This window comes from Argiope bruennichi, chromosome 10 (assembly GCF_947563725.1).
Source record: "Argiope bruennichi chromosome 10, qqArgBrue1.1, whole genome shotgun sequence".
NCBI classification, from domain to species: domain Eukaryota; kingdom Metazoa; phylum Arthropoda; class Arachnida; order Araneae; family Araneidae; genus Argiope; species Argiope bruennichi.
The window spans coordinates 124,913,072-124,939,668 of record NC_079160.1 but is presented as its reverse complement, the minus strand read 5'-3'; the positions used below and the strand labels follow the sequence as shown (position 1 = coordinate 124,939,668).

General features: G+C 28.7%; 2 protein-coding genes across 2 annotated transcripts in view; one reads left to right on the top strand and one right to left on the bottom strand.

Annotated features, from left to right (window-relative positions):
- Positions 1–4,725, top strand: part of LOC129988526 (protein FAN-like) — a 66,141-nt gene extending 61,416 nt beyond the window's left edge. Inside the window, exons 32-33 of the mRNA XM_056096771.1 lie at positions 403–512; positions 4,542–4,725. Coding sequence (XP_055952746.1) covers positions 403–512; positions 4,542–4,639 — 208 coding nt within the window. The 3' untranslated portion in view covers positions 4,640–4,725. The remainder of the gene's footprint in view (positions 1–402; positions 513–4,541) is intronic.
- Positions 4,726–7,221: 2,496 nt separating this feature from the next.
- Positions 7,222–26,541, bottom strand: LOC129988368 (glucose-induced degradation protein 4 homolog). The gene is made up of 5 exons (XM_056096578.1): positions 26,303–26,541; positions 16,312–16,479; positions 15,339–15,440; positions 14,471–14,601; positions 7,222–8,732 (listed from the first exon to the last, which is right to left on the bottom strand). Exons 1-5 carry the CDS (start codon positions 26,447–26,449, stop codon positions 8,669–8,671), a joined length of 612 nt encoding a protein of 203 aa, XP_055952553.1. The 5' UTR covers positions 26,450–26,541; the 3' UTR covers positions 7,222–8,668.
- Between the last annotated feature and the right edge of the window lie 56 nt (positions 26,542–26,597).

Genomic DNA, 26,597 nt, shown 5'->3' with positions numbered 1-26,597 from the left:
TCTTGAAATATCTAAGCAAAAGAAATACTAAAAACTAAGAAGATATCAATTTTTAAGCATACATATGAATACCTTCTGGTTTCAAAATGAAAATTTTATTGGCAAATTTTGCTTCTTAATGCACACCACCCCTTTCTTTCAATAATATACTGAAATAAAATGTAACTATATTTTTAATATTAAAATTTTGAAGTATATAAACAAATTTTCAAAAGTGAAATCCAATTATTTTCATTAGTAATACAACTTAATGAATTTTGAAGTTTTAGATAATTAGAACTATCTTGCCTCGAAAAATATAGAAAATCAGAATATGTTGTGTTATAGACAAGGAAATTAATTGATTTTTTTTGATTCCATTAATTGCTTTTATCAGTAAAATTATCATTTAAATCCTCAAAGGTGCTTATGCTGGGATGGATGTGTTGCAATGGTAGGAACAACATCTGGAAATCTACTAATTTGGGATCTTTTCAAGGGTGAATTACTTCAGACTTTGCCTGCCCATTCAGGTGGTATATTTAAATATTTCTCTTTTATTTTTGATGTAATGTGTTTTTGAAATTTAAAATTGTTTATTTGTTACAATAAAATAAAGAAGTTTCACAATTAAAATTATTACCCAGATTCATCTGCAGTTTGACTTAATATCAGAATAGTTCAAATGTGGTAACTTACTTAATTACTTATGAATCACATTACTTAATTACTTATGAATCACATTACTTAATTACTTATATTACTTAATTACTTATGAATCACATTACTTAATTACTTATGAATCACATTATTGAGTGTGATATTATTTCTAAACCATGGGCAACCAATGGCTGTATTAATGCATAACTGAAGTTCTTTTTTAAATTATTAAATGGAAGGTGGAAAGATTTTTTTTAAAGAAGATTGGTTGAATTAAAAGGATTTTTCCTATGTTTAAAATATTAATTTTGCATCGTGTTTTCTTTTCTGTTCATAATATATCTAAAGACCCTTTGTTCACTAACTTTTCCAAAGGAAATAACATTACTTTTGTACCTGTTGTACAAATTGTGAAAAAAATAGAAGTATAAACAATATTTAATTGCCATTTTTTTAACTTAATGAAACAATAATCTGTATTATTATATCTTAAATTAATGATATCCTTTCAAATAAGCAATTTTAATGTAATTTGTTGCTTGTATGGGGAAAAAAAAATCTTCTAAGTCCATTGAATGCAATAATCATGGTGTGGTTATACAAATCTTATTCACTTACTTTTTACTTTAATAGTAATATTTCATAATTGCTAGTAATATAGAAATATTGTGCGTTTTATTACAGTATAGCGTAAATAACAACAACAACAACAAAAAAATCCATTAAAAATATTCTGTGTAAATGTGTATTTCATAATTAAATTGGTGAATTTAATTTTTTTATGTATAATTTTGGTAAAAATAATTCTAAAAATAACTTTTTACAAAAAACAAACAAAAATATGTTGAATTCTGCATTAGATTACTAAAAAGAGCTAAATATGAGAAAAACTGAAAAACCTTAGATGCATCTCGATGATTTTTAAATGAATAATTATGTTGACTTCATATTTATTAAATTATTTGTTTAATAAATGCATTGTTAATTTTTCATTTAACTAAAATAATTTTATATAAAAGTAATTTGAACAGTTGGAAAGTATTTTTTTTTTCAGAGACACAAATTGATTTTATACAAATACTTTAAATCATAAGATAAAAGCTTCGAATTAAGAAGGTATGAAGGAAAGAAGAGAGAAGTTTAAAAAAAAAATAATATGGGGTTAAATAAAAGACAAAATTTCTAGCTATGTAAAAAAATAAAAATTGCTCATGCTGTAGAAATGCAAAAGAATGTCAACATTCCTTATAAAGTAAGTATTATCCTTTAATATATCTTAAATTTCCCATTAAATGTCATCGTTCTTATGTTAACCAAAAAATTAAACACACTGTTCTGTTTGCATTTTCTATATGAGTACAATGTTGAGGTTAAAGTGATCAGTACATTTAATATTAACTTCAGGGACCTATGTTCTTCCTGTTTCAGAAAAATATTATATTTTGAGATAAATAAGAATTTTTTTTTAATGGAATAATAAATGCTATATAATTAAAAAAATAATATAAAACTCATGTAACTAAAATAAAATAAATGTATGAGTATTTTTTAAAATCTAACCTTTTATTTATTTTCTTTTTGGAACAAAAACATGCTATATGGAGCAAGCAGATATGTTTCTTTTTATATATAATTCTTGTTCAGTTTATTTCATTTATTATCTTGCTTCATGGATATAGCCTCAAACATTTAAGCCTATTATTGAATTATAAAACAGTAGTGGAAATGATAAATAGTTTCTTATTTTACCTATCAATTTTACTGTTTTATGGAACTTTCCACTTGTAAGGAGATATTATTCTGTCTGAATCATTTAAAATTGCTCAATTCTTTTAAAAGCGAATTGTTTTGGTCAGTTTATTTTCAATACATTTGATATTTATTGATGTCTAGAGATTAAATACATTGCAAACAAGACTATCAAAAGGACAAACATAAAGTATATTCTTAGATCAGCGATTTGTTTTCCTTTTTATAAATGTATGCGTTCAAAAGTTGATCAAGAGTAACCACATCTCTTGCTAGCATTGCAATTTAGCACTATATCTGGGTTTTTATAAGTCTGTCACTAATTGATTTATCAAGATTCATTATGATGTTGTCATGTTTTTGTACTTTTTTTTGGAATATAATACACAGCAGTTGCTATCATTTGTAAAGTAGAGATATGCGTTTATTTGTTTGTCATTTGTTCAGGTTCATTTTTCTGACTGTACCAAGCACACGAATATTTCATTTTCAAGGAAATTGACCCAATTTGTAGGAAGTGAAGTTAGCACATTTTCCATTGCACCCTTTAGTTTATGTGTTAGATCATTTAAGGTCGTATGGTTTCATTTTATTCCAGTTTTGACCCACGGTCTTTTTCAGTAGAAATAAGCGTCTTTAGAACTAATAAAGTTTTACTATAGCATAAGTACAATATTTTAGTTCCATCTTTAAATGGTTTATTTAACATATACTGCTCCCCGGAAGCGGAAAAAAACTAATCCTTCGAATTCGAGATGTGACTCATGGTCACCATTCAAGATGGTGCATCATTTTAACGTTTTTATTTATTTTTCAATTTTGATTGTTAAAAATACTGAAAGAATGGTAAAAAGCTGTAAATTAACTTTTCGTCAAAATTCAACTTGAAACAATGATATACATTTATTTTTAGGAACAATAAACAAGCCCCTGTATTAAGTGAATAATTTTGCATCAAATGACTTTCCGATTGCAAACGGCTAATTGTTCATGCATTGTAATATTTAAATGTTGATTAAAGTCTTGGCTTAATTTCTAGGTATTTTTCTAAAAGAGAAAATTGAATTGTGCGATTTTTTTTTTGTTAAAGGATTATTTTATATCAAAATGAATACTTTGAAGCAATTTATTATTACCATTTCCAGTTGAATTAGTAATCTACAGTGAAAGATTTTACATTTACTTAAGAGAAAATGATATTGATCATAATGACTCAAACTATACAATTTGGGGAAAGAAAAATGCACAGAAAATATATAACTAAGATATGTTGTTTGCCTGAAATTTTTTTTTTTATCTCCGTTAGTAATTCCACGAAATACCTATAAAATATCTTGTTTTACATAAGCAGATCAAAAACGTTCCATGTCAAATTGACCCAAACAGAAAAGGAGGGTTCCTCTTTTCATCCCATACTTATAGTTATTACCCACCCAGTGCTAATATCTTGGCTATTGTCAGGCCAACAACTGCCTTGTTAACTTTTCTATTTTGACCGAAATATTTCATATTAACACCCCAATGGTATTTTGTAAGTCAAATGCAGGCTTCTTGGTAAAACATGTTGCAAAGACAACATAAATAAACAAGTTTTAATAACGTCAAAATGATTACTGAAATGAAATGCTGATTTGCTTTCTTTGATGCAATTGTCTATGTGGAAGTTACTAAATATATCGAAAACCTGGAACTGTAGAATAATAGTTAAAGATATATATATATGCTTGAATAAATGATTATTGCTGTGTTGAGAGAACTAAATACAAGACATTTCTTTAAACACTTTTATTTAAGCGTACTTGTTTCATATTTGTAAAGATAGGAGTTTTATAATCGATTTTTCAATTAGTTCCTGCACTAAGGTTTCGAATTTTGTGTACATATGTTATATAGTATGATCATTATTTTAATAATTTCAGAGTTTAATTATGAGTTAATTCATTTAATTTGATTCAATATTCGTGATGCCACTTATTAGTGAATTTAAGAAAAAAAATTATATTGAATTATAATTTAAAGATTAAGAAATAGAAAAAAAAAAGTATTAATAAATCATTTTAAAGAATCTTTTATATCCTTTATTTTTGTTTAGTGGTACTCACATATCTCTTTAAATACATCAAAATCATTACATGTTTTGTCGATATTTTAAGGTGCTGTATCTTGTGTATCAATATCAGGGAATGGTGAAATATTAGTAACAGGTGGAGAAGATCTCAGAACTATAGCCTGGCGAATACAAGATGATTAAATTTCCCTATGCCATATATTTGGAAAACATAATACTTAACCTGATACTTTTGTAAATTGTACAGTAATAAATGATATTTATAAGAATATTTTTTTCCACTTTTTTTTGACAGTTCTTTCTGTGAACAATTTAACTTTGCAATGCTATTAATCAATGAAAAATCTGTGTTTTTATATTTTTTATTACCTAATACCAACAACAATCAGTTGACAATCTTTATAATATCTCCATATCATAATTTAATTTGTAAGTTGTAGAAATGGAAATTTTTAATTTAAACAAATTATTAGTAATAAACTCTTAATCTTTTATTTATTGGTGAATTATTATTATATTTCTTTATTCCGTAACTCCTCCAAATAGATTTAGAATTTAATAAAATATTACTTGCACTTGAAATTTTAAGAAGCGATTACATCAAAGCAGCTATCAATAAAATTGTAAAAAGAAAATTACTGCTGTTTTTGTATAACCTCCAATGATTGTATATTTTTCTCATTTTGTTATTTGTAATATATAGAATCTTTATCATAAAACAAACAGTTTTTATGTTAATTCCCAAATATACTACAGTGTACTTTTTGAGGATAAATTCTCATGAATGTATATTATTATTACAAGCGTGATTATAGAATAATGATTCAACTTGTAATTTTTCAGTGAATTAAAACACAATAATACTCTACATGAAATGTTTAATTAGCAAAAGGCTAATGCTTTAAAGAATTTATCCCATTTGCAATTGATTTTTAGCTGTGATCATATTTCCATCGAAAAAATTAAATTGAAATGTCAAAACTTTACATTAATTTATAAGGCATGCAGCAGCAGAGCAAATAAACTTTCAAATATGTTGTAGTAGCATTCTTTAATTAAATAACTTTTGCTTGCAAATATTGAAGAACCTATAAAAGGAGGTACTGTGAAAATACTTCATAAATTCAATATAATTTTTCAAGCCTCCATTAGAGTTCACAACTCACAGTTTAGATAGTCCAAGCAGTTTAGTAATATTTGTTATATCACATTTAATTTCAAAATATAAAGTATGCGTCAAAATATACAGTACTGAAACTTGTGCATTTCGAACACGTGGTTGTGTTTGTCGACGAGGCATAGCTCCAGTTACACATGTTCGCAGTAGTGAAAAGGAAGTTGTGTTGTGCAGTTGTTGTTGAAAATGGGTCTCTCAATGGTGGAAAAAGCATTTTTAGTTCAGACCCATTTCCACTTGTATGGAAGGTGTGCCGTGTTTGAAAAAGGTGGCAGAACAATTCCAAGAGAAGTTTAATAAGATGGCCACAGAAATAACACAGTTATGCTGTTTATTGTTAAATTTCGCCTTTCTGACAGTGCACTGTGTCAATGGAAGCTGAATGTTAAAGGAAAGTGTTAGTGGATCTTCACAGTTAACAGAGATGCACACATTACATGAGAAAATCATCTCTTTTTGCAGGAGTCTGCAACAGCCTTTGTTTGAGTATATGCTTGAGAATCTGCGTGAACGATATGAACAGTCTACAGCAAGGTGATGCACACTTTGAATACTTACATTACACATATCGTGGTAGATTAACAAACTAATAGTTTGTATGTAAATTTCTTTTGAGGAAAAATAAACTCACAGATGACAATTATGTAATTTTGTTCATCTTTTCATTTCAGTACTGTATATTGAAAATTATAGTTGTTGTATTAATCCTCGTATACATTTTTTGTATGTTTACAAACAGCAAGAAAGTATAATTGTGTGATATTGTTGTATATTATTTGTCTCCTTATATTATCAAATTGCCTTCATACAAAAATATTTTTATAGTGTGCTGGCAGTTGAATTCTTGTTCTACAGCCATTCTAGAGCATCTAGTGTAGAATCAGTGTTTTGATCAAAACCATGAAACTTGCAAAGTGCAATTTTGTAACTTTAAGGCCATTGTCAATACCTTAAAAATCAGTTACATTTTCAAATTTCTATTAAAGGCTCTATTTAAAGCTATTTCATCATTAAAATAAATATTTTTTGAATCTCCTTATCATGTTAGAAAGTTTCATATGTTTGATGAATGATTATAGTCACAAGCAAACTTAGATATATTGTATCTCCAGACCATTTGCTCTCCACACTTGAATCAAAAAGAACAAATATCAGTTATAGCCATTAGCAATCTAAAAGCATTATAATGCAAGCAAAATACTTATAGGCTTTATTCTAGAGCACTCAATACAATAAGTACACCACAGTATTGAGGATATCTGTTAATCATTCTCAAAATTTGCCTAAGGTTGCCCAGAAGATCTGATCCTCTGCTGAAATTTGAAAATATGTTTGTATTCAGTTACACCTTGGAATGAAATTTGATGGTATTTAATTTAAAAAAATTCCTTTATGTTGCTGTTTTTATTTTACTAAATATAAAATTAAATTAAAACACGGTATTTATTAACTCTTTCTGTCATTTTATTTATGCAAGAAATACCCTGTCAGAATGCTTGTTTCAACAAATGATTTTAAATTATAAATAAGCAACACAAAATAAAATAAAATAAAAAAACATAGCCTTTTTATTAAAAAAAAAAAAAGAATGAAGTGGACAAAAGAACATAACTAAATATTTCATTACAACAACTGTAATGGAAAAAAATCTTGCATACTTTCAGTTTTGAATAAGCATACCAAGCAAATTCATTTTTGTCAAAAAAAAAAAAAAAAAAAAAAAAAATCCAATGCTAGCGTTAATAATTAATGAATGAATTACATTTAAATACAAATACATTTTTTATATAATTTTATTCTTTGGATCAAAGACTTATGATAAATTTATTTCACTCATTACAATAACACAGTGTTTAATTGTATTAACCACCTTTCAATTTTAAAACACTAACGTTAACTAGCTAAATGCCACTCATAAACAATAACATGGAAGAAAAATCAATAAATAACTACATCATTCAAACATGCACACACACATAAAATTTGATGATGCCAATGATACATACAAGAGGACAATTATCACATCCTTTCTATCCCTTCCCTGCATTTAAATTATTTCAAACTTAAAAATTTTTCACATCAAATAACAACTGAACCAGACAAAGATTCTAAAGGAAATGAGTAGAATGAAATAATCAAGTTTCCCCAAAATTGAATCATGTACTACAAAAAGGCAAAATATATCTATTAGTAACTTTAAAACAAGATTTTTTGAATAATAAATTAAAATAACCCATATTATTATTATAAATTCAGAAATAACTCTATTAACATTTAGAAAAATATTATAATTGGGAGGGGGGGGGGGTGAAGTGTTATTAAACAAAACAAAAAGTATTAAATACTATTTAAAATAAAATTATGTTATTAATATAATAAAAGAAAAGCATTTTTTAAAATAACTTATTATAAGAGCAGTCTTTGATGTAAAATTAAATATTCTTATAAAACGTTTGATTATGAAATATAAAGTACTTCAAAAAGACAATTCAATATTTTTTTTTTCAAATATGAGTAACTAAGAACACAATATCACTCATATTTCCTGTATAAAGCTGGATATTTCTGTTTGATTGTTGCTTTTAAGTTAAACAAATATTTTTATATGAATAGTTATTTTTGCAAAGTGCTCTCAATTATTAGGCTTCATAGCTGAAATTTTTTCAGATATAACTTGTATATATCTTATCTATTACTTATATTACTCCATTTCTATATCAACATTGCAGAATTTTGTTAAAGAATTTAATATGAATTTATGAAGCCATCAACCATTACTTATTCTTGATAACTTAAAGATAAAAACAATAATTCAACAATAAAAAACTTATAAGATTAAACAACAAAACACCGGAACTTCACAATAACTTAATTGAAATAATATTTTTGTTTTAATCAAGATTTCTGACATTTCATCAATCTGAAGAAGAAATACTCTAATGTAATATCACAACTTTCAAAATGCCATATTTTGGCAAATTGTATGAAATGTCACGGTAAAAACAGCAAATGAATATATCAGATGTAAAAAGAAGCTAGCGAAACTCGTATATTTGTAAACTATGTTCAGGGACATGAGTCAGAGTCAATGACTGGTACCTGTTAAACAAAATAATAATATTAATAATCAAATCCATACAGTGTAAACAAATTTTAAACATAAAAATCTATAAAATATTCCAATGGCTTAAAATCTGTAGAGTTTAATTTATGAAAACATCAAATCTAGAGTACATAAATGCATTATGCATTTATATATAAAAACAGAATTTTTGAAATTTATTAGTGTAAAAATATTTTAAAAGATAAAACTAGTATCAGAAATGATTGTTAAACTATATTAAAAGTTCTGACAACTAGCAAGAAGTAAAAATTTGACATAATTTTGAATAAGTTAAAATGTTAATGTGATGTACATACATTCAAGCATGCTTTAAAACAATTCCATTAATAAAGCAAAGGGAGCAAATTTAGAAAAAATATGAAAAATTAATAAATATTTCCCTTATGAATATCGTTATTAATAATTTTGTGATCACATTTTCAAATAATTTCATACAACAAAGGAAAACTGCAATCTAAAAAATAATTATTCATTAAACTGCTTCAAAATATTACTCAGTATTTTGTTTTAACTTATGAAAGTTCAAGATGTGGCTTTTTATTTAACTTTTCCATTAGAATTTAAAATGCTTGTTAAGATATTCATATAAAAAGGCATTGGCAAAGAAATGAAACCAGGAAGGTAAAGGTTCATGGGAAGCAAGGAATTTTAGCAAGACATCATGGATGAAAGACTTAATAAATTTTCATAAAATCTTGATCACCAAAAACTTCACATGCATTTTTGTTTTTTTTAAAATTTTTAGTCTAAACAGCATACAGACAATCCATTCTTAAAGATATTTATCATTTAACACAATATTATCTAAATAATTAAATGGATTTTCAAAAGTAGGTGAATGAAGGAAAGTAACTAGTAATTATTTAATTATTTTCTAGACTTAGTTTTATCAAGGCTAAGCTAAATGATTTTTGCATTTTCTTTAGATCTGAATATTAATTCAACAACTGTTTGATAGGTTTTGATTTCTTTAACTTTTAAAAAAATTAATTGTTTAACAAATCATTTACCTATTTCATCATAGCAATGAAAATTGTTTCTTCACAATGTACAGCAGAATTCAAATGTTAATTCTTTAGAACCCAGTTTTTTTCCAGCATGTAATTATTTCATTTAATGTACATTTCTTTGGGAAATGGTCCATTTCTTTTAGTAGTAAATGGACTTTGCCAAGATTCCTGATATGTTCAATAAATACTTTTATCACAAATATACTAACAAATTGAATAAAAGGGAAATATTAAGTAAGATGAATCACAAAATTCTGAACATAAATCTTCCAGATTATGGGGTCATGGTTTATTCAGAGTTCAAATATACAGTTTGGAGTGATTTTTTAAAAAAAATTTAGTTAATTAAAAAACTTATGGTTTAATGATGTTTTTTTTTTTTAATTTTTACATTATAAAACATTCAAAATAATAAAGAATTATAACATTCAAAAATATTATAGCATACAAATGTTATTTATATGATTTTTATACTTTAATATATATATATTTAATGGTACAGAGAAACTAGTTACTATCAACTCCAAAGAATGGCTTACTTATTTGTAATTTTTTTCTCTTAATAATAATTTGGGGCTAAAACTATTAAAGGAAATAAATAATTTTTATAACAAACAACTATTGAACATAAGGAATTGGATAAAATAGTTCTATATATATATGTGTGTGTGTGTGTGTAAATATAATTCTTGAAGCAGAATCGTGGCTGAAGGCAGAAAGACACTTTGAAGTTTTAACTTTATTCTATTTCCATCCCAGGAGGCACAAGCAGCACAGACAAAACATGTCCACTTACAGCACACTACAAGGTCAGAAGACAGAGAAAAAGTGGCAAGAGAAAGAGAGAATATTTTTCCCCGTGCTTATATACTATCAGGGGTGTTTGTGGGACCCCAAAAAATCCCCTGAAACTTTTACGGACTTACTACCGGCATTTTGGAGTTTCGAGAAGGGGGGGGGGAGAGAAATGAAAAATTACAATTATGAAATATTGAATGACCTAATTATAAAAGTTCAATGAATTACTTTTTTTGCAAAATTAATAACCATAAATTTTCAAACATATAAACTACTACATTTTATGCAAATATTTTAAATTACCTGAATTAATTCTTTAAAAAAATTATCTAATTTCTGCTGCTTTTTTTTATTTTCTGATGTTTGTGGGCTTGTCTTTCTTTTGTGGTGAACTTCATAATTGCAGGAAGATTGACTTTTATTTTCCTCATTTACAGTTGAAATTTCCTCGAGAACTGCACATGCAGAGGTAGAAGCAGTTTGCTTTTCTGCTAATGTAGAAGGTTTTTCAGAGACTTTTATAGGTGACTCATCTGAAATACATGTTTTTAAGTCCTCTTGATATGTTTTCCAACTTCTGTTCATATTCAGTAAGAGATCTTTGTGAATTGGATCAGTCATTGGATTTTTTGAGCCATATTTTTCACATGAGGTTTCTTTAGAAGCCATTAAATCATATTTAATAGTCTGCACTGCATCTAGGGAATCAATCTTAAGAGAGGTTCTATAGTCAGTGACAAGTGTATCCATTAAGTTGAATGCACTTTCCACTAATGGGCCATGGAAGCAGCTAAGGCAGGCTTTGACCAATTTAGCCAATGTAGGATACTTATAATCATTTGTGAAATAATCTTTTAAATTAAAAACTTTAGACCAATATTTATCAATTGTACACTTGACTTGATTTCCACTTTCATCAGATGTGTAGAGCATTTCTTTGGTGATATCAATATCACTCTGGTATAACCTTATTTCAGCTTCTACTTTTGACTTTTCATTATCACTAAAAATATGGGACATAAAAGATGATAATTTTTCAAAAGCTAATATTGTACTGGTTTTACCTCTTAGCTCTGGATCTAATGCTGTAAAACTAATTAGATATGAATTTTTAAGGGGTAATTTCTGTTTCATATGCTGAAATTTCTAAATGAAATTCTCTTGCGTACATAAATAAAAAAATATTTCAATAAGAGAAACGAAAAATTTACATGTGCATCAATAAATGAAACGAAAATTTTACACAGCGGAGAAAAAAAAGTTGCGAAGCGATCAATGACAAATAGCTAATACGGCGAAAAATCCCCCTTCTCTACTTATTGGCGCCACTCCAGGAGAGATAAGACCTTTGAACACAGAGTCACGTGATCGCACATCTGGTCGCGAAGTCTCTCCCTTTTTTTTCTGCCGCGCCTACTTGCCGAAAAGAATCCAGAAGAGAATGTCCGAGAAACGGGGGAATGAGTCATAACTTGCAATAAGGAAAGAACAAAAAAGAAGTTTTTTCCCCCTTTTCACGCATTATCACTGCCTTTGGAGAAAGAAAGGAAAAGTTTTCACCACACACGCTGACCTTGCGTTTTCTGCTTTCAAAGCAAACAAAATCGCCCAGATCAAAATAAATAATTCATTATTATTCCTACTTCCTTTTGAACGACGATCCCCGGAATTTCCGGGTATCGAAGTTCAAAATCCCCGGAATTCCGGGGTTTCCCCGGAGCACAAACACCCCTGTACTATGAGATTCAGATAGGGATTTCTTTACACATGTCGAATTAGGCAAGGAAATCATAGGGATATTTTAAAAGAATTTGTTTAGGTCAGTAATTTTGTATCCCTTCACTCAGAGCATGGGAATCGCTGACGAAAGCATCTTTACAGAGCTTTCTGTTGTATTAATTAAATAGAAAAAGTGGAATGGGATCGGGAAATAAGAGAATATTTTAGAATGAAGTTAATATGATGTGATGAATTCAACTAAAAATTAGGAAATTAATTCAGTTTAAATTAGATTTTAAAATATCGTAATATATAAATAGGGTGTTGCCAGATTCGACCGACAAATTCAGAGGGGTGATAGTAGGCATCAAGAGGATAAAGAACCACCATACAACATGGGGTCCCAAAAATATATGATATTGGGGAACTGTTAGAAACTGTAAAAAATTAATAAAAAAAAATAGCAAATGCTGTTTCAACTATGATTTTTTTTTTTAAAGTGAAAGCACATTCTTAAAAGTTTTTTTTTTTTTTTTTTTTTTTCCCCCCTGCTGGTAACATGCGGATTTGATGATCTAGAGGGTCATAAATTACTGAAAACGAAAAAGTAGTTTAGAACCCATATTTGTAAAAATATTAAAACTTGAAGAAAAATAAAAGCTTGAAAATGTAAGGAATTTTATATTCTATAATTTGATATAATCGTGTAGTGTGAGAACTGGGGAGTTTTAAGCGTATTCAAGAAAAACTAAAATGGGAATCAGAAAACATCACTGTAACATCAGTACCAATGTACCGTTGTCAAATTCGAGAGGCAAATTAAGAGCAAGGATAATAAGCATTAAGTAGATGAAAAATTACCATAAAATACAGGGTCACAGGTGATGTTTATTTGGTGAAAATTGCAAAAGCAGATGTTGAGAAATCAATGAGCCTTGTGAAGAGAATGGCGCTATGAATGCATGGATTAGGAACAAGGTAATCGAGAAGAAGCCTTCTCATACGTTAATTTTTCATGCATTCGAGAAAATTAAAAGCAGTGAGAAATTATTCATTAATGAGCATTGTAGAATTGATGGTCATTAAACTTCATTAGCAAACAACAAATCAGATTTCACGAATGCAACTAAAAGGTGCCGGCACTTCATCATGCATTAACCGAATGTTCTGGCGTTCAACTGTTGGTCTTCCCTGCAGTAAATCCGGAGGAACATGCTGGAAGGAAACCAGGTACTTTGTGCTGCTGAGGCGTTCGGGCAGAAGATATGGTCCAAACAGATAACCCAGCCCAGATGTTAATATCAAACTTGTGTTGTACGTTTGACAAGACAGTGATGTGGGGATTTTCAAATAACCAAATATTCGCATTGTGCATGTAAAAGACACTTTCTCTAGTAAAGCAGGCTTCATCTGAGAATAAAACTTTAGCAGAAAAGTGTGCATCTTCTTGTGTGACATCAAGATTCCAGCATGCAAACTCCACCCAATTTATGATTTTCATTGAAAAACGTTACCTGTGATCCTATGTTTTTTGGTTAATTTTTCATCTACTTAATGCCTATTATCCTTGCTCTGAATTTATATTTTGAATTTGACAATGCTCTCTGTGAACATTGGTACTGATGTTGCAGCGATTCTTCCTGATTCCCATTTTATTTTTTCTTGTATATCTTTAAAACTTCCCAGTTCTCACACTACAAGCTTATATCAAATTATAGAATATAAAATTCCTTACATTTTCAAGCTTTTATTTTTTTTCAAGTTTTAATATTTTTACAAATATGGGTTCTAAACTACTTTTTTGTTTTCAGTAATTCACGATCCTCTAGATCATCAAATCTGCATGTTACCAGCATGAAAAAAAACTTTTAAGAATTTGCTTTCACTTAAAATAAATTCATAGTTAAAACAGCATTTGCTATTTTTTTAAATTAATTTTTTACAGTTTCCAACAGTTCTCCGGCTCCCTCTATTTTTGCGATTTTCACTTACTAAACATCGTTTGCGACCCCATGTTGTATGGTGATTTTTTATCCTCCTGATGCCTACTATCACCCCTCTGAATTTGTCGGTCAAATTTGGCAACATAACATATACATTTAAAACTATAAAAAATATAGCAAATTATAAATTAAATGATCTTTAACATATGATAGAAAACATTATAAAATGCTACTAAATATTACCATTCTGAGCTTCTATGATAATAATAGCCTTCAATAGTTGATGTAGATTTTTGAAAACAAATGTAATAAAAGCCAGCAAATGAAGCACCATTTATATCTTTTATTGTATGATCAGGAACTAAAAAATGCTCCTAAATTTTGAACAAGAGGGAAAAATTGGCATTTTAATAAAGCAATTACTAAAATAATGATACATTTCACACAAACTCAATAATAAATGTAAATAACAAAATTACACTATTTATTTTTTCAGCAGTAGAGTGCTATTGAAAACCAGAAACCAAATGAGAGAAAAATATCAAAATAAATAATATGAATTTTAACATTATGCCATCCACAGGTCTAATTTCGCTTGGCAGCAGTAGGGCTGGTTCAGATAATTTTAGTTATTATTAGATCAGATAGTTTTCAAGGGATAACAAAGTGGCATTAATGGATGGTATTGTGTAAATAGTTTAAAGTAGGCAGTGCTTTTACATGACATTTTTATCAATTATATACAACAAAGAATGCATCAAACGAGGCATGTTACATAATACAATATATTGCAAACCACGATTGTACTAAATAAGTTGCTGCTAGAAATATTAAATGTTGTCACAATTATATTATTAGCTTAAAATCCAAAGTTAAAGCATAAAAACATCTCAAAAATATTTTAACTAGAAATTTATTACACTTTAATAGCTGTTTTTATATAGAATAATATTTCTAAAATATATTATATAATTAAAATTTTAAAAAAGTCACAAAACTGTAAATAATTTAAAAATCGCAATACAATTAAATAAACAGATAAAAAAATTAGTTGAAGCAAATAGACATAAGATTTAACACATTAGATTTGAAATCCTATTTATTAACTTACCTTCCATCGCATAAATACAAAATCAGTGTTTTTCAGTTCATCATAATCAAAGTTGTCTGAATTAAAACATTTGGCATATTGGTAAAATGAATGAAATTTATTCTGAAATAAAAAAAACAAACCGGTGCATGCAATTATTTAGAGGCAAACAATAGATACTATATCAACATATGGATTTGTATTTTTTGCAAAATATATATCCTTATTGATTATTTATAACTATCAAATCTGAAATGCACATTAAAAGTAAGGAAAGCAAACATTTCCAACAATGTAGTTGATTTTATTTATTACTAAAAATACAAAATAAGCATAAAATTTAAGCTAACCAAAGCATTTCCATAAATAGACAAGAAAAATTTTACAAAAGGTAATAAGATATGTGCTAATTTATATATGTATATATACAATAATAATAGTTTTAAAAAGGTTTTCAACTAGAACTTTTATATTTTAAATATTTTCTACTTTCTAATCTTTAATTTATAATTTTTAAAAAATAAAGAAATCTGGATGTTAATCCCCCTTTCCAAATTCACTATCAGGTAGCAACTCAGCATGGAATCAGAATTTAAGAAAATTAATATATTACATGATTACTTAAATGATTATTAAGTTCTGAAAAATATAAAAATTGTGCAACATTTAGATTTAGAGCATATAGGCATATAAAAAAAAATCGAGCACATCAGGAAGGAAGTGAAATATTGATTACGAAACTCCATCTTTACCAACATGAAATGGGTTATGTTAAATAAAATATTTAAATGTAAGAACAATTTACTATAAATTCAATTATATTTTATATAGCAAAATTACGTGAAATCTTTGTAAAAAGAAAAGTAATAAAAAGATAAATTATCTACTAAAGCATCAAAATAATCAATTTATAATTTAGTTCATAAGAAAAAAAATATTATGACATGAAAAGAGGATCATCTTTTAAAAAATATAAATATTAAATGAATCTTACCCAATGTTTTTTATCAACTTCTTCATCAGCATCCCATTTTCTTGTTAGAAATGGATATTTTTTACCAATTATTTCACCATCAAAGAAAGTAGTAAGTGTTGGATATTCTTCTGTTAAACCTTTTATTTTCAAATAACCACAAACATAAGCATTTTCTTCATCTACATGCTTTATAGAAAAAAATAAAGAATTAATACTAAATGTATATTATTGCATTCTCTCTGAAATAAACAGTAAAAATCAAATGATATAACAATTTTAACCAGCTTTTAAAATGAACATCCATATTAAGAAAGGAAAGGGACAAACTCATGCAAGTTAACAAGTTTAAATGAGCTTCAAATCAGAAGTTTTTAAAACTGTTTCTTTTCTTTAAAAAAAAAATCTATAATTTTTTTAAAGTTAATGACTGATATCTATTTATTTAAATTAAAATTTAGCAGTAGGATATTAATTTGTAACTTTAGCTTCTATAATACAAGCAGTATTGAAAGATAATTATGGATTCGTACAACATGATACTAAAAAATAGAGCTGAGAAAAAAATATTGAAAAAATTACATCAATTCAGGGGTGTTTGTGGGACCCCAAAAAATCCCCGGAAACTTTTACGGACTTACTACCGGCATTTTGGAGTTTCGAGAAGGGGGGGGGGAGAAATGAAAAATTACAATTATGAAGCATTGAATGACCTAATTATAAAAGTTCAATGAATTACATTTTTTGCAAAATTAATAACCATAAATTTTCAAACATATAAACTACTACATTTTATGCAAATCTTTTAAATTACCTGAATTAATTCTTTTAAAAAAAATTATCTAATTTCTGCTGCTTTTTTTTTATTTTCTGATGTTTGTGGGCTTGTCTTTCTTTTGTGGTGAACTTCATAATTGCAGGAAGGTTGACTTTTATTTTCCTCATTTACAGTTGAAGAAATTTCCTCGAGAACTGCACATGCAGAGGTAGAAGCAGTTTGCTTTTCTGCTAATGTAGAAGGTTTTTCAGAGACTTTTATAGGTGACTCATCTGAAATACATGTTTTTAAGTCCTCTTGATATGTTTTCCAACTTCTGTTCATATTCAGTAAGAGATCTTTGTGAATTGGATCAGTCATTGGATTTTTTGAGCCATATTTTTCACATGAGGTTTCTTTAGAAGCCATTAAATCATATTTAATAGTCTGCACTGCATCTAGGGAATCAATCTTAAGAGAGGTTCTATAGTCAGTGACAAGTGTATCCATTAAGCTGAATGCACTTTCCACTAATGGGCCATGGAAGCAGCTAAGGCAGGCTTTGACCAATTTAGCCAATGTAGGATACTTATAATCATTTGTGAAATCATCTTTTAAATTAAAAACTTTAGACCAATATTTATCAATTGTACACTTGACTTGATTTCCACTTTCATCAGATGTGTAGAGCATTTCTTTGGTGATATCAATATCACTCTGGTATAACCTTATTTCAGCTTCTACTTTTGACTTTTCATTATCACTAAAAATATGGGACATAAAAGATGATAATTTTTCAAAAGCTAATATTGTACTGGTTTTACCTCTTAGCTCTGGATCTAATGCTGTAAAACTAATTAGATATGAATTTTTAAGGGGTAATTTCTGTTTCATATGCTGAAATTTCTAAATGAAATTCTCTTGCGTACATAAATAAAAAAATATTTCAATAAGCGAAACGAAAAATTTACACGTGCATCAATAAATGAAACGAAAATTTTACACAGCGAAGAAAAAAAAGTTCCGAAGCGATCAATGACAAATAGCTAATACGGCGAAAAATCCCCCTTCTCTACTTATTGGCGCCACGCCAGTAGAGATAAGACCTTTGAACCCAGAGTCACGTTATCGCACATCTGGTCGAACGAAGTCTCCCCCTTTTTTTTTCTGCCGCGCCTACTTGCCGAAAAGAATCCAGAAGAGAATGTCCGAGAACCGGGGGAATGAGTCATAACTCGCAATAAGGAAAGAACAAAAAAGAAGTTTTTTCCCCCTTTTCACGCATTATCACTGCCTTTGGAGAAAGAAAGGAAAAGTTTTCACCACACACACTGACCTTGCGTTTTCTGCTTTAAAAGCAAACAAAATTACCCAGATCAAAATAAATAATTCATTATTATTCCTACTTCCTTTTGAACGACGATCCCCGGAAATTCCGGGGATCGAAGTTCAAAATCCCCGGAATTCCGGGGTTTCGCCGGAGCACAAACACCCCTGATCAATTACATTCTCAAAACTTTTTTCAACTTCAAATGACATCATTCAATTTAAGATTACTTCATATAAATCATAGAACACTACATATTTTACTATTTTCGATTTTACTGCATAATTAAGTCACTCTGCCAAATAGTAAAAAATTAAATAAAATCGTCTTACCGGAAATGGTTTCAAGTTTAAATTTATAATTTAAATGAAAGATTATAAAGTTTTTCACAAAATATTTTTCTTTGGAAATACTAAATTCTTAAAAAGAAAAGGCATTACAGCTTCTTGTTTTCAATGGCTAAATTCCATTAGAAAGATCGAAAAGCATTTCAGTTTTTTTAACACATTTTTTTTACTACTGAAAAGTTAATCAAGGGCAAAGTTAATTGAACTTATATTAAAGTGAATAAAGCAGATATTTGCATTGAAATGAAACGAAAACTCATATTTATATTTAAATTAGTATATATATATTTTAGTTATTTAGGGCTCATTTAAAAATAGAAAAAAATCAAGTAAAATTAAAAAAGCATAATAAATTATAATAATAACACAACCAATATAGAAGCAGAGACATATCTTAATATATATAAATTACGTGTCACGTTGTTTGTCCGCGATGGACTCCTAAACTACTTAACCGATTTTAATCAAATTTGCACACCGTGTGCAGTTTGATCTAACTTAAAAGATAGGATAGCCCTTTTTTTGAATTTTTAATTAGAATATTAATTATTAATTAAAAACTAACTTTCCCGCCAAAAAATCTTTTCATTTTACCCACCGCCAAAAAAACTAACTTTCCCGCCGAAAAAAAATCTTTTCACTTTCCCCACCGCCAAATAAGTACCACCAACGATGTGCTTCGTGCATGGTGTTGGGGTGGAACGCCGCCAAATAAGTACGGCTTCAGTTTTTTTCCCCAACAGTCATGAGGCTAGGCTTAAGATTTTTCGGCTGATTATTTGAAACGATTCTATTTATTTTCTTAGTATTTGATGCATTTAAAATTAAACATTGTTAATGAATCGATCTTTCAGATTCATTTTTAAGTACTTTTGAATTAAAATAAAACAGAATAAAGGAAATTAAAAGTTTCTAATTTGCATAGCGTTACCCCAACTGGCGTAGAAAAACTCACGCATTTGCGTTACGTTTCAAATCCGAATGTTCGAATTATTTATGATCCTATCCGAAAACGTTTCTCAGGAATAAGATATCATTTTCCACAATTATTTTTTAATGCATACAATAAATTTGATACGTTGTAACGGATAAAGTATCACGATCTTATGTTTGAATTTTGTATTACTGTGCACGGTGGCAATTCTCAGAAATAAGATATTTTATTTGAAAATGATGAATTACAAACGTTTTAACGGATCACTGATTAATATAACATACTAAAATTCTGCTTTTTTTTAATTATAAAGAAGTTTGGAAAAATACCTGGAGGTGCACACGGATAATTATTACTTTTCGTTTTGAAAGAATTCCGATTCTTTATCTGACTGTTTACTAAGAAAAATGTTGTACGGCAATAACATTTGTTACCTTCATTGAATTTTCAATTAAATGATTTTATTTCTTTTGCTAAGGATATCGTAAAAAAGGTAAGTGAACGAGCCAATAATAAGTTCCTCTAATCGGATAATAAAAAAATATTAACTCATTTGTATGCTAAATGAAATTTAATCTTTTTTTATATAAATTATTGAAGATATGATAATAAAAAATGGTTAAAATAATTGTTTCAGTTTTTCATTTCTTTACTAATAAAGTGCATATACGTATCAAGTTATGTCAGCTATCATTCACTTCAGCTACAATGCTTATCATTATTTAATAAATGTTTCTGAAATTGATTTCATTTTGTAAATGAATTTTGAATTATTGCAACAGACAAATGTATCAATGACGGTATATATAAAGCTCAATGTGTTTGTGTGTATGTGGTTGGCGCTCTACAGAAAAGACCACTTGACCTACAGCTACCAAATTTGGTACATGTATACCTTAGAGGTCGGGAATGTGCACCTAGGGTCCCTTTTTTTGGATTGTTAATTATAATTTTAATTATTAATTAAAAACTAACTTTCCCGCCAAAAAAATCTTTTTATTTTCCCCAACGCCAAATGAGTAAGGCTTCAGTTTTTTTCTCGGTAAAAGTGACTTTTAGTGTGCACCCAGCTGCGCCAACAATGCCAAGTCGCTAATAAAGATGGCGGACAAAATAAACAAATACTTTTGTGGAACAGTTACGGTTACCATTTCCCGCCATCTAATTAGGACTTTTTACTGATAAGTATTTTTTTTTTCATACTGCCCGGTGCCTTCTACAGATGCCGAAAGCATCTGTAGAAGGCACTTTGCAGAATGTTTTAACTTAAAAAAAACATCCTACGGCTTCGCTAGCAGCGGGAGCGGGAACCTAGTAGCTTCGCTACCACATTGAACATAAAGACTGTGTGGATAACAGAAACAGTACATAACCGAAAGAAAAGAAAAAATGAAGAAATAAGCAATCGGAAGATTCTCCATACAAAATTTCAAACAAACATACTTTTCCCAACTTCATAAACTCGTAAAAAATATATATTCCATTCACCCTACATCCATTCTGCCGGTTCGATATCAAACCATTCTCAATACAAAATTTCAAACAAGCATCCTTTCCTAACTTTATCAACTCGTAAAAAATATATATATGCATATTTAACTCACCCTTCATCCATTCTACAGGTTCGAAATACTCCCGACATAACAAATTATGAAGGTAACCAACCGAAATAACACCAAAAGAATTACGAGAACTGCGAAGAATTCTATTGCAGCTGTCTTTTAAAGTGAGAATGCAGACGATTGTTTAAAGCGCATACTAACAATTAAAAATTGCAAAAGAATAAATATTTTCTGTTCGTATTCACATTAAAAAAAAGAAAGAAGAAAATAACTTTTAATTATAAGCTTAACTTTCTTTATTTAATAAAATTTTAATTATAATAAAGAACAAAATTAAAATCTTTATTCGATATTTTTTTAATATTTTTAACTTAACATTTTTTATAATGTAATTGTAGTTTATGTACAACTCAACCATTGCAAAAAGTAGTAAACAAAACAGCAGTACGGTTGCTGTAAGATGGATCCGATGGGTTGCAATATTGGCGACAAACAGCTGGTGCACACTAATCTTCACTTAGGCCTTTTTCTCCAACAGTAATGAGGCTAGGGTTAACATTTTTCGGCCGATTATTTCAAACTATTTTTTTTATATATATATTTTATGCATTTAAAATTAAACATTGTTAATTAATCGACCTTTCAGATTCATTCTAAAGTACTTTTGAATTAAAATAACACAGAATAAAGGAAATTAAAAATTTCTAATCTGCATAGCGTTACCCCAACTTCCGTAGAAAAATTCACGCATTTGCGTTACCGTAACTGGCATTGAAAATTCACACATGCGTATTGTGTTCTGATTGTTGACAATATTATCAACTCATGATTCCTGATTTAAATTATTTTTAGGTTAGTTGCGTGCTTTTGTAATTAAATTGTATTTATGTTAGTTATATATATATTTTTTGTATATGCTTATAGTTTTAAGTACATCGTTTTTTAAAACCTGTTTTCGACCGATTATTTTAAACGATTCATTTTATTTTCTTAGTGTTTGATGCATTTAAAATTAAACATTGTTAATGAATCGATCTGTTCATGATGAATCTGAGAAAATTTTGTTGACAAATTCTTGAGATATTACATAAATTAAGAAAGATATTCTTTAGTGCCCATAAAGTTTAAACGCTCAGTGACTCTGTTATCAGTAATCATATTATAAAAAATTGCTTTGTTTCAGCAAAAAATATTATTAGATTAATTGCATATTAATTCTTTCCACTTTAATTTAAAGCATAAATTCTACGAGAGCCAACAGAAAATTAGAGAGATACATATTACGTTATGACTGAAGGCCTTTATATTATTATGAGTGATGATTGAAGACCTTTATAATATTATGAGAGAATTATATGACTATCAAAATTTGAAGTTTTAAAATATTTTGATGAAGAATCTATTAAAGTAGGAATTGCTTAAAATATTTAATTATTAAAATTTAAACGAACATTAAGATTGGCGAACCAACTGGTCGCCAAAGGCGGCTAGTTAGAATATAAATTAGAAGTTTGTAAATTATTAACAACATGTTATGAGTGCATGTAACTTATCAATCAGTAAAACTTATGCTCCAATAAAGGTTAAGAAAATAAGGTTATAAAATGATATAAATATGTTTTCAATAACAAAACTAACATGCAAAGAAAAAAAATGTCTATGTGGCTACGACTATAGGACTGAAGCAAATAAAGGATTTCAGACTTTCATAAAATTCTCCTTTAATGTTCATTTATGTTAGAATATGATATTATCAAATTTCATGGCATGTATAGTGAGTGTTTATAACTCTTGCAAAAATCTTCTGAGCAGACAGAATAAATCAAATGTTAAAAGTTAAAGTTCAAAACGTGCAAATCATTACCAATATATCAAGTGCACCTACTTCCCACAGTAACCATTCAAAAAACTTATAAATAGGACAAATTGTTCTGTATAATAATTACAGAAGAAAAGTATTAAGCAAATAAACCAATGATTTAATTATCAGATATAGTATCATAATTCAAAAGGTTGTTAGCTTTTAGCTGGTCGCCTAACTTACCTTAGCTGGTCGCCTAAACTTACAGTACCTACAGATAATCAGTAAAACTTATCAGTAATCTTAAACTTATCAATCAGTAAAACTTATGCTCCAATAAAGGTTAAGAAAATAAGGTTATAAAATGCACAAATTGTGCTGATCTTCAAATGGCAAACTGCAGGGAATACTCCAAATTTATTAATGAAACAACTCAGCCAAATAAAACATTAGTGAAGCATCAGGTGAAAGAATTACTTAAAATGTAAGTAAACTACTAAACTAAAATGTGCTCAAGATACAAAAGGTAATTAAAGTTGTGGAAACATCAGTCTTACACAGGGAAAACAACATTCTGCCTCCTCTCTACCACAATGATAAATGACAGCAACAACAAATAAATACTAGAAACCCCCATAACAGAAATAAATGAACTACTTAGCATTATTAAAAATGTTCCTGAAACGTTAAGCTCATGCAAAAAAGAGACTGTGCAATTAAAAAAACTCATGTACATTTCTGAAGTGCTCACGCCAAGTCTCATGATGAATTGGAACATTTCATCATGAGCCAACCAATATGTCATGATGAGTTGATCTCTCTCTCTCTTTTAATTTTATTTTATGTAATGTTAACAGCATGATGAGTAAAATTCACGACTGACAAGAGTTTGTCAATAGAACTAGTCCAGATGCAGTCCTGATAAAAGAAACAGACCTGAATGCAAATGATATTATAAAAATACCACTTACACTAAATATTCATCTCTATAACTAGAAGAATTCACTATTAGGCATAAAGGCTGAGAAAAGTTATTAAAATGTTCTTGAACCAATTGTCAACAGAACTAGCCCAGATGCAATCTTGATAACAGAAACACACCCGAGTGCATATGATATTGTAAAAATATCACCTAAACTAAATATTCTACATTATGACAAGCAGAATTCACTATCAGGTATAAAGGGATTTTAAGAAGTCCAGTCAACAACCACTATCAACCTAATCTGACTTTCAGACATATTGGTGCAACAATATATTTGCAGAATTCAAAGTCCTGCCATTGACAAATCTAATTTTAGTATACAATGCCCCTCCCCCCCCCAAAAAAAATTACAGCTCAGGCTTGATTTAAAGCTCCTATATGTAGTAGCTATCTTAGCTCTGATTGGTCCTCACTTCATTTTCCCACAATTTTCACCCAGCCTGGTACGAACTTCCAAGAAAACTCCAGTTAGCTCCTAGAATCCACCTAGCAATCTTGCACTCTGAGTGGTTTTTCTCTTTAAGCTTCTTTGGAGCCTGCCATGACATCCTAATCCTGAATGATTTTATTAATAATACTGTTATGTAATATTTATTCTTTTCTTTTTACTTCTGCCCTTACATTGTTCTAAAATTATACCTCTGTTTCCAAGATGTCTCATCAAAAATTTTTCCATTTAAATGTGATCTAATCAAGTAATTGCAATCATTAAATCGTTTTTTTCCAGCATAGTTAGATGTGGAGGTAAAGAACTTTTGAATTCGTGCACTCTGTTAACCACCACCTCAAACTGGCAATAAAAAAAATAAAATCATCCATCCAATTGTTTATCCAATTCATAAATTTTGCAAATAATCCAACTCACAAATCATCATACCTGAAGAATCTATGCATCATTCTCTATGTAGGTGACTGATTATTGTAATTAATGTGGAAATGCTTCGAAAATTACTTTGTGACTAGCAGCCTGTCAAATTTTGGTTAGACTTTGGCATAACCCAATCCCATGAAATTCATCCCCAATTGGAAAAAATTTAAAAAAACTGTTCCTTACTGCAAGGAATGAATACAACCTAAATGCTCCACTGATATTGAAACAGAGACAAAAAGATACACGATGGTAATTATCACAGTTTTCTATAATCCCAGAGCATAGAAGGAACTCGTGTTGGAAATCTGGGAGTAGGTTAAAGTCTATAAATATTTAAGGCAGATATGGTAGAAGTCTAGAGACTCAAATGACAAAAATGAACTCAATAGAACAGAAAATCATTTATAAAGAAGAAAACATTGAAAATGGGCCAACCCTCCAAAAACCAATAGCCACAGGCTTAGCAGCTTACTGTCCTTTCAAATAAAATTGTCGAGTTTAGTATTCTGAGTAAACTTGAAACAGCAACTGATACTATTCCAATTTTAGTTTAGGAAAGGTCTATCCATAGTAGAGTAGCTGACCAGGATGACAGATCTCGCATGTAAAGGTTTTAATGGAAGAAAAGTCATATCAACAGTTAGCTATTGCTGTGGCATTTAACAAGGTATGGATTGACAGGCTTATTTACAAACTTATAAAAAAAATGAAGGTTCTCAATTAGCTGATGATCCTATTTTCTTCTTATTTGAGAAATAGGGAGTTTCAGAGTTCGAATGGATGGAAGGTTTTCAAATGAGAGAATAATGGAAGCTGGAGTAGAGTAGGGATATCCTGTTCCTTCATAAGTGACCTCATCAAAATCCTTACACTTATTTATGTCTTACTGTATATGATACAGTTACTCTTAGCATATACAGTAACTAGGAAACTTCATCAAGAACCTAAAGGACCACATAACCAGGCTGGGGAGGTGATTATTCTAATGGAAATAAAGGTTAAAAACATATTATAAAACATTAATAAATTTACTAATTATTAATAAAAATATTTATATACTACTGTGACAACTATTTCAAAAATTATATTTTATTAATTTTCAAATATAATTGTAACAAAACAACCCTTACTTCTCTTTGGAATTTAATGGCATGCTCGACGAGAAAACGTACATTAATTTTACCAAGAGTTTGTTTCTTTAGAAATCACTTAAATATTCCTATAGTTTTCATTAATTTTTAATTATAACATCGGAATATCAACTCGGTGACTTTGAAATGGAATCCTGCATTTAATTACACAGTACATGATAATTTTTTTGTTTTATAAAATGTTATCGGAAAAATAAACACATGCCAATTATGTTTTTCTTTCACATGGATTTGTGATAATTGTGTTCATAGTAACAATAGAAAGAAAAGAACGTACTTGGAGAACCACTTCTACATCATAGCAATTTCCTTTACTTTTCTGATGACCCTGAAATTTTGAACCGTTATATAAAAGTGAGGTTGCTATACCAGGCTGACAAGAATTCGCAGGAGGTGGAGGGACTATCTTAGTTCTTCCAGGCATTTCGAACTTCTTAGAACGAAATACAAAACCAAAAACAAATAGTAAGCTACGTGAACTGATGAGTAAAGATGAGATGAACCTGCATTGCAACGCATTACATGACTATATAAAATTTAAATTTACTGAGAACTGGAAATAAACGGTGAAA

What these genes read in the sequence shown, in the direction of transcription:
- LOC129988368 (XM_056096578.1), bottom strand. Translation starts at nt 26,449, where the DNA reads ATGCCTGGAAGAACTAAGATAGTCCCTCCACCTCCTGCGAATTCTTGT. An exon ending in TTGTATTTATGCGATGGAAG is followed by an intron (nt 14,602 to 15,338) that starts GTAAGTTAATAA and finishes TTCAAAATTTAG; the next exon opens with GAGCATTTTTTAGTTCCTGA. An exon ending in TATCATAGAAGCTCAGAATG is followed by an intron (nt 8,733 to 14,470) that starts GTAATATTTAGT and finishes TTTGTTTAACAG; the next exon opens with GTACCAGTCATTGACTCTGA.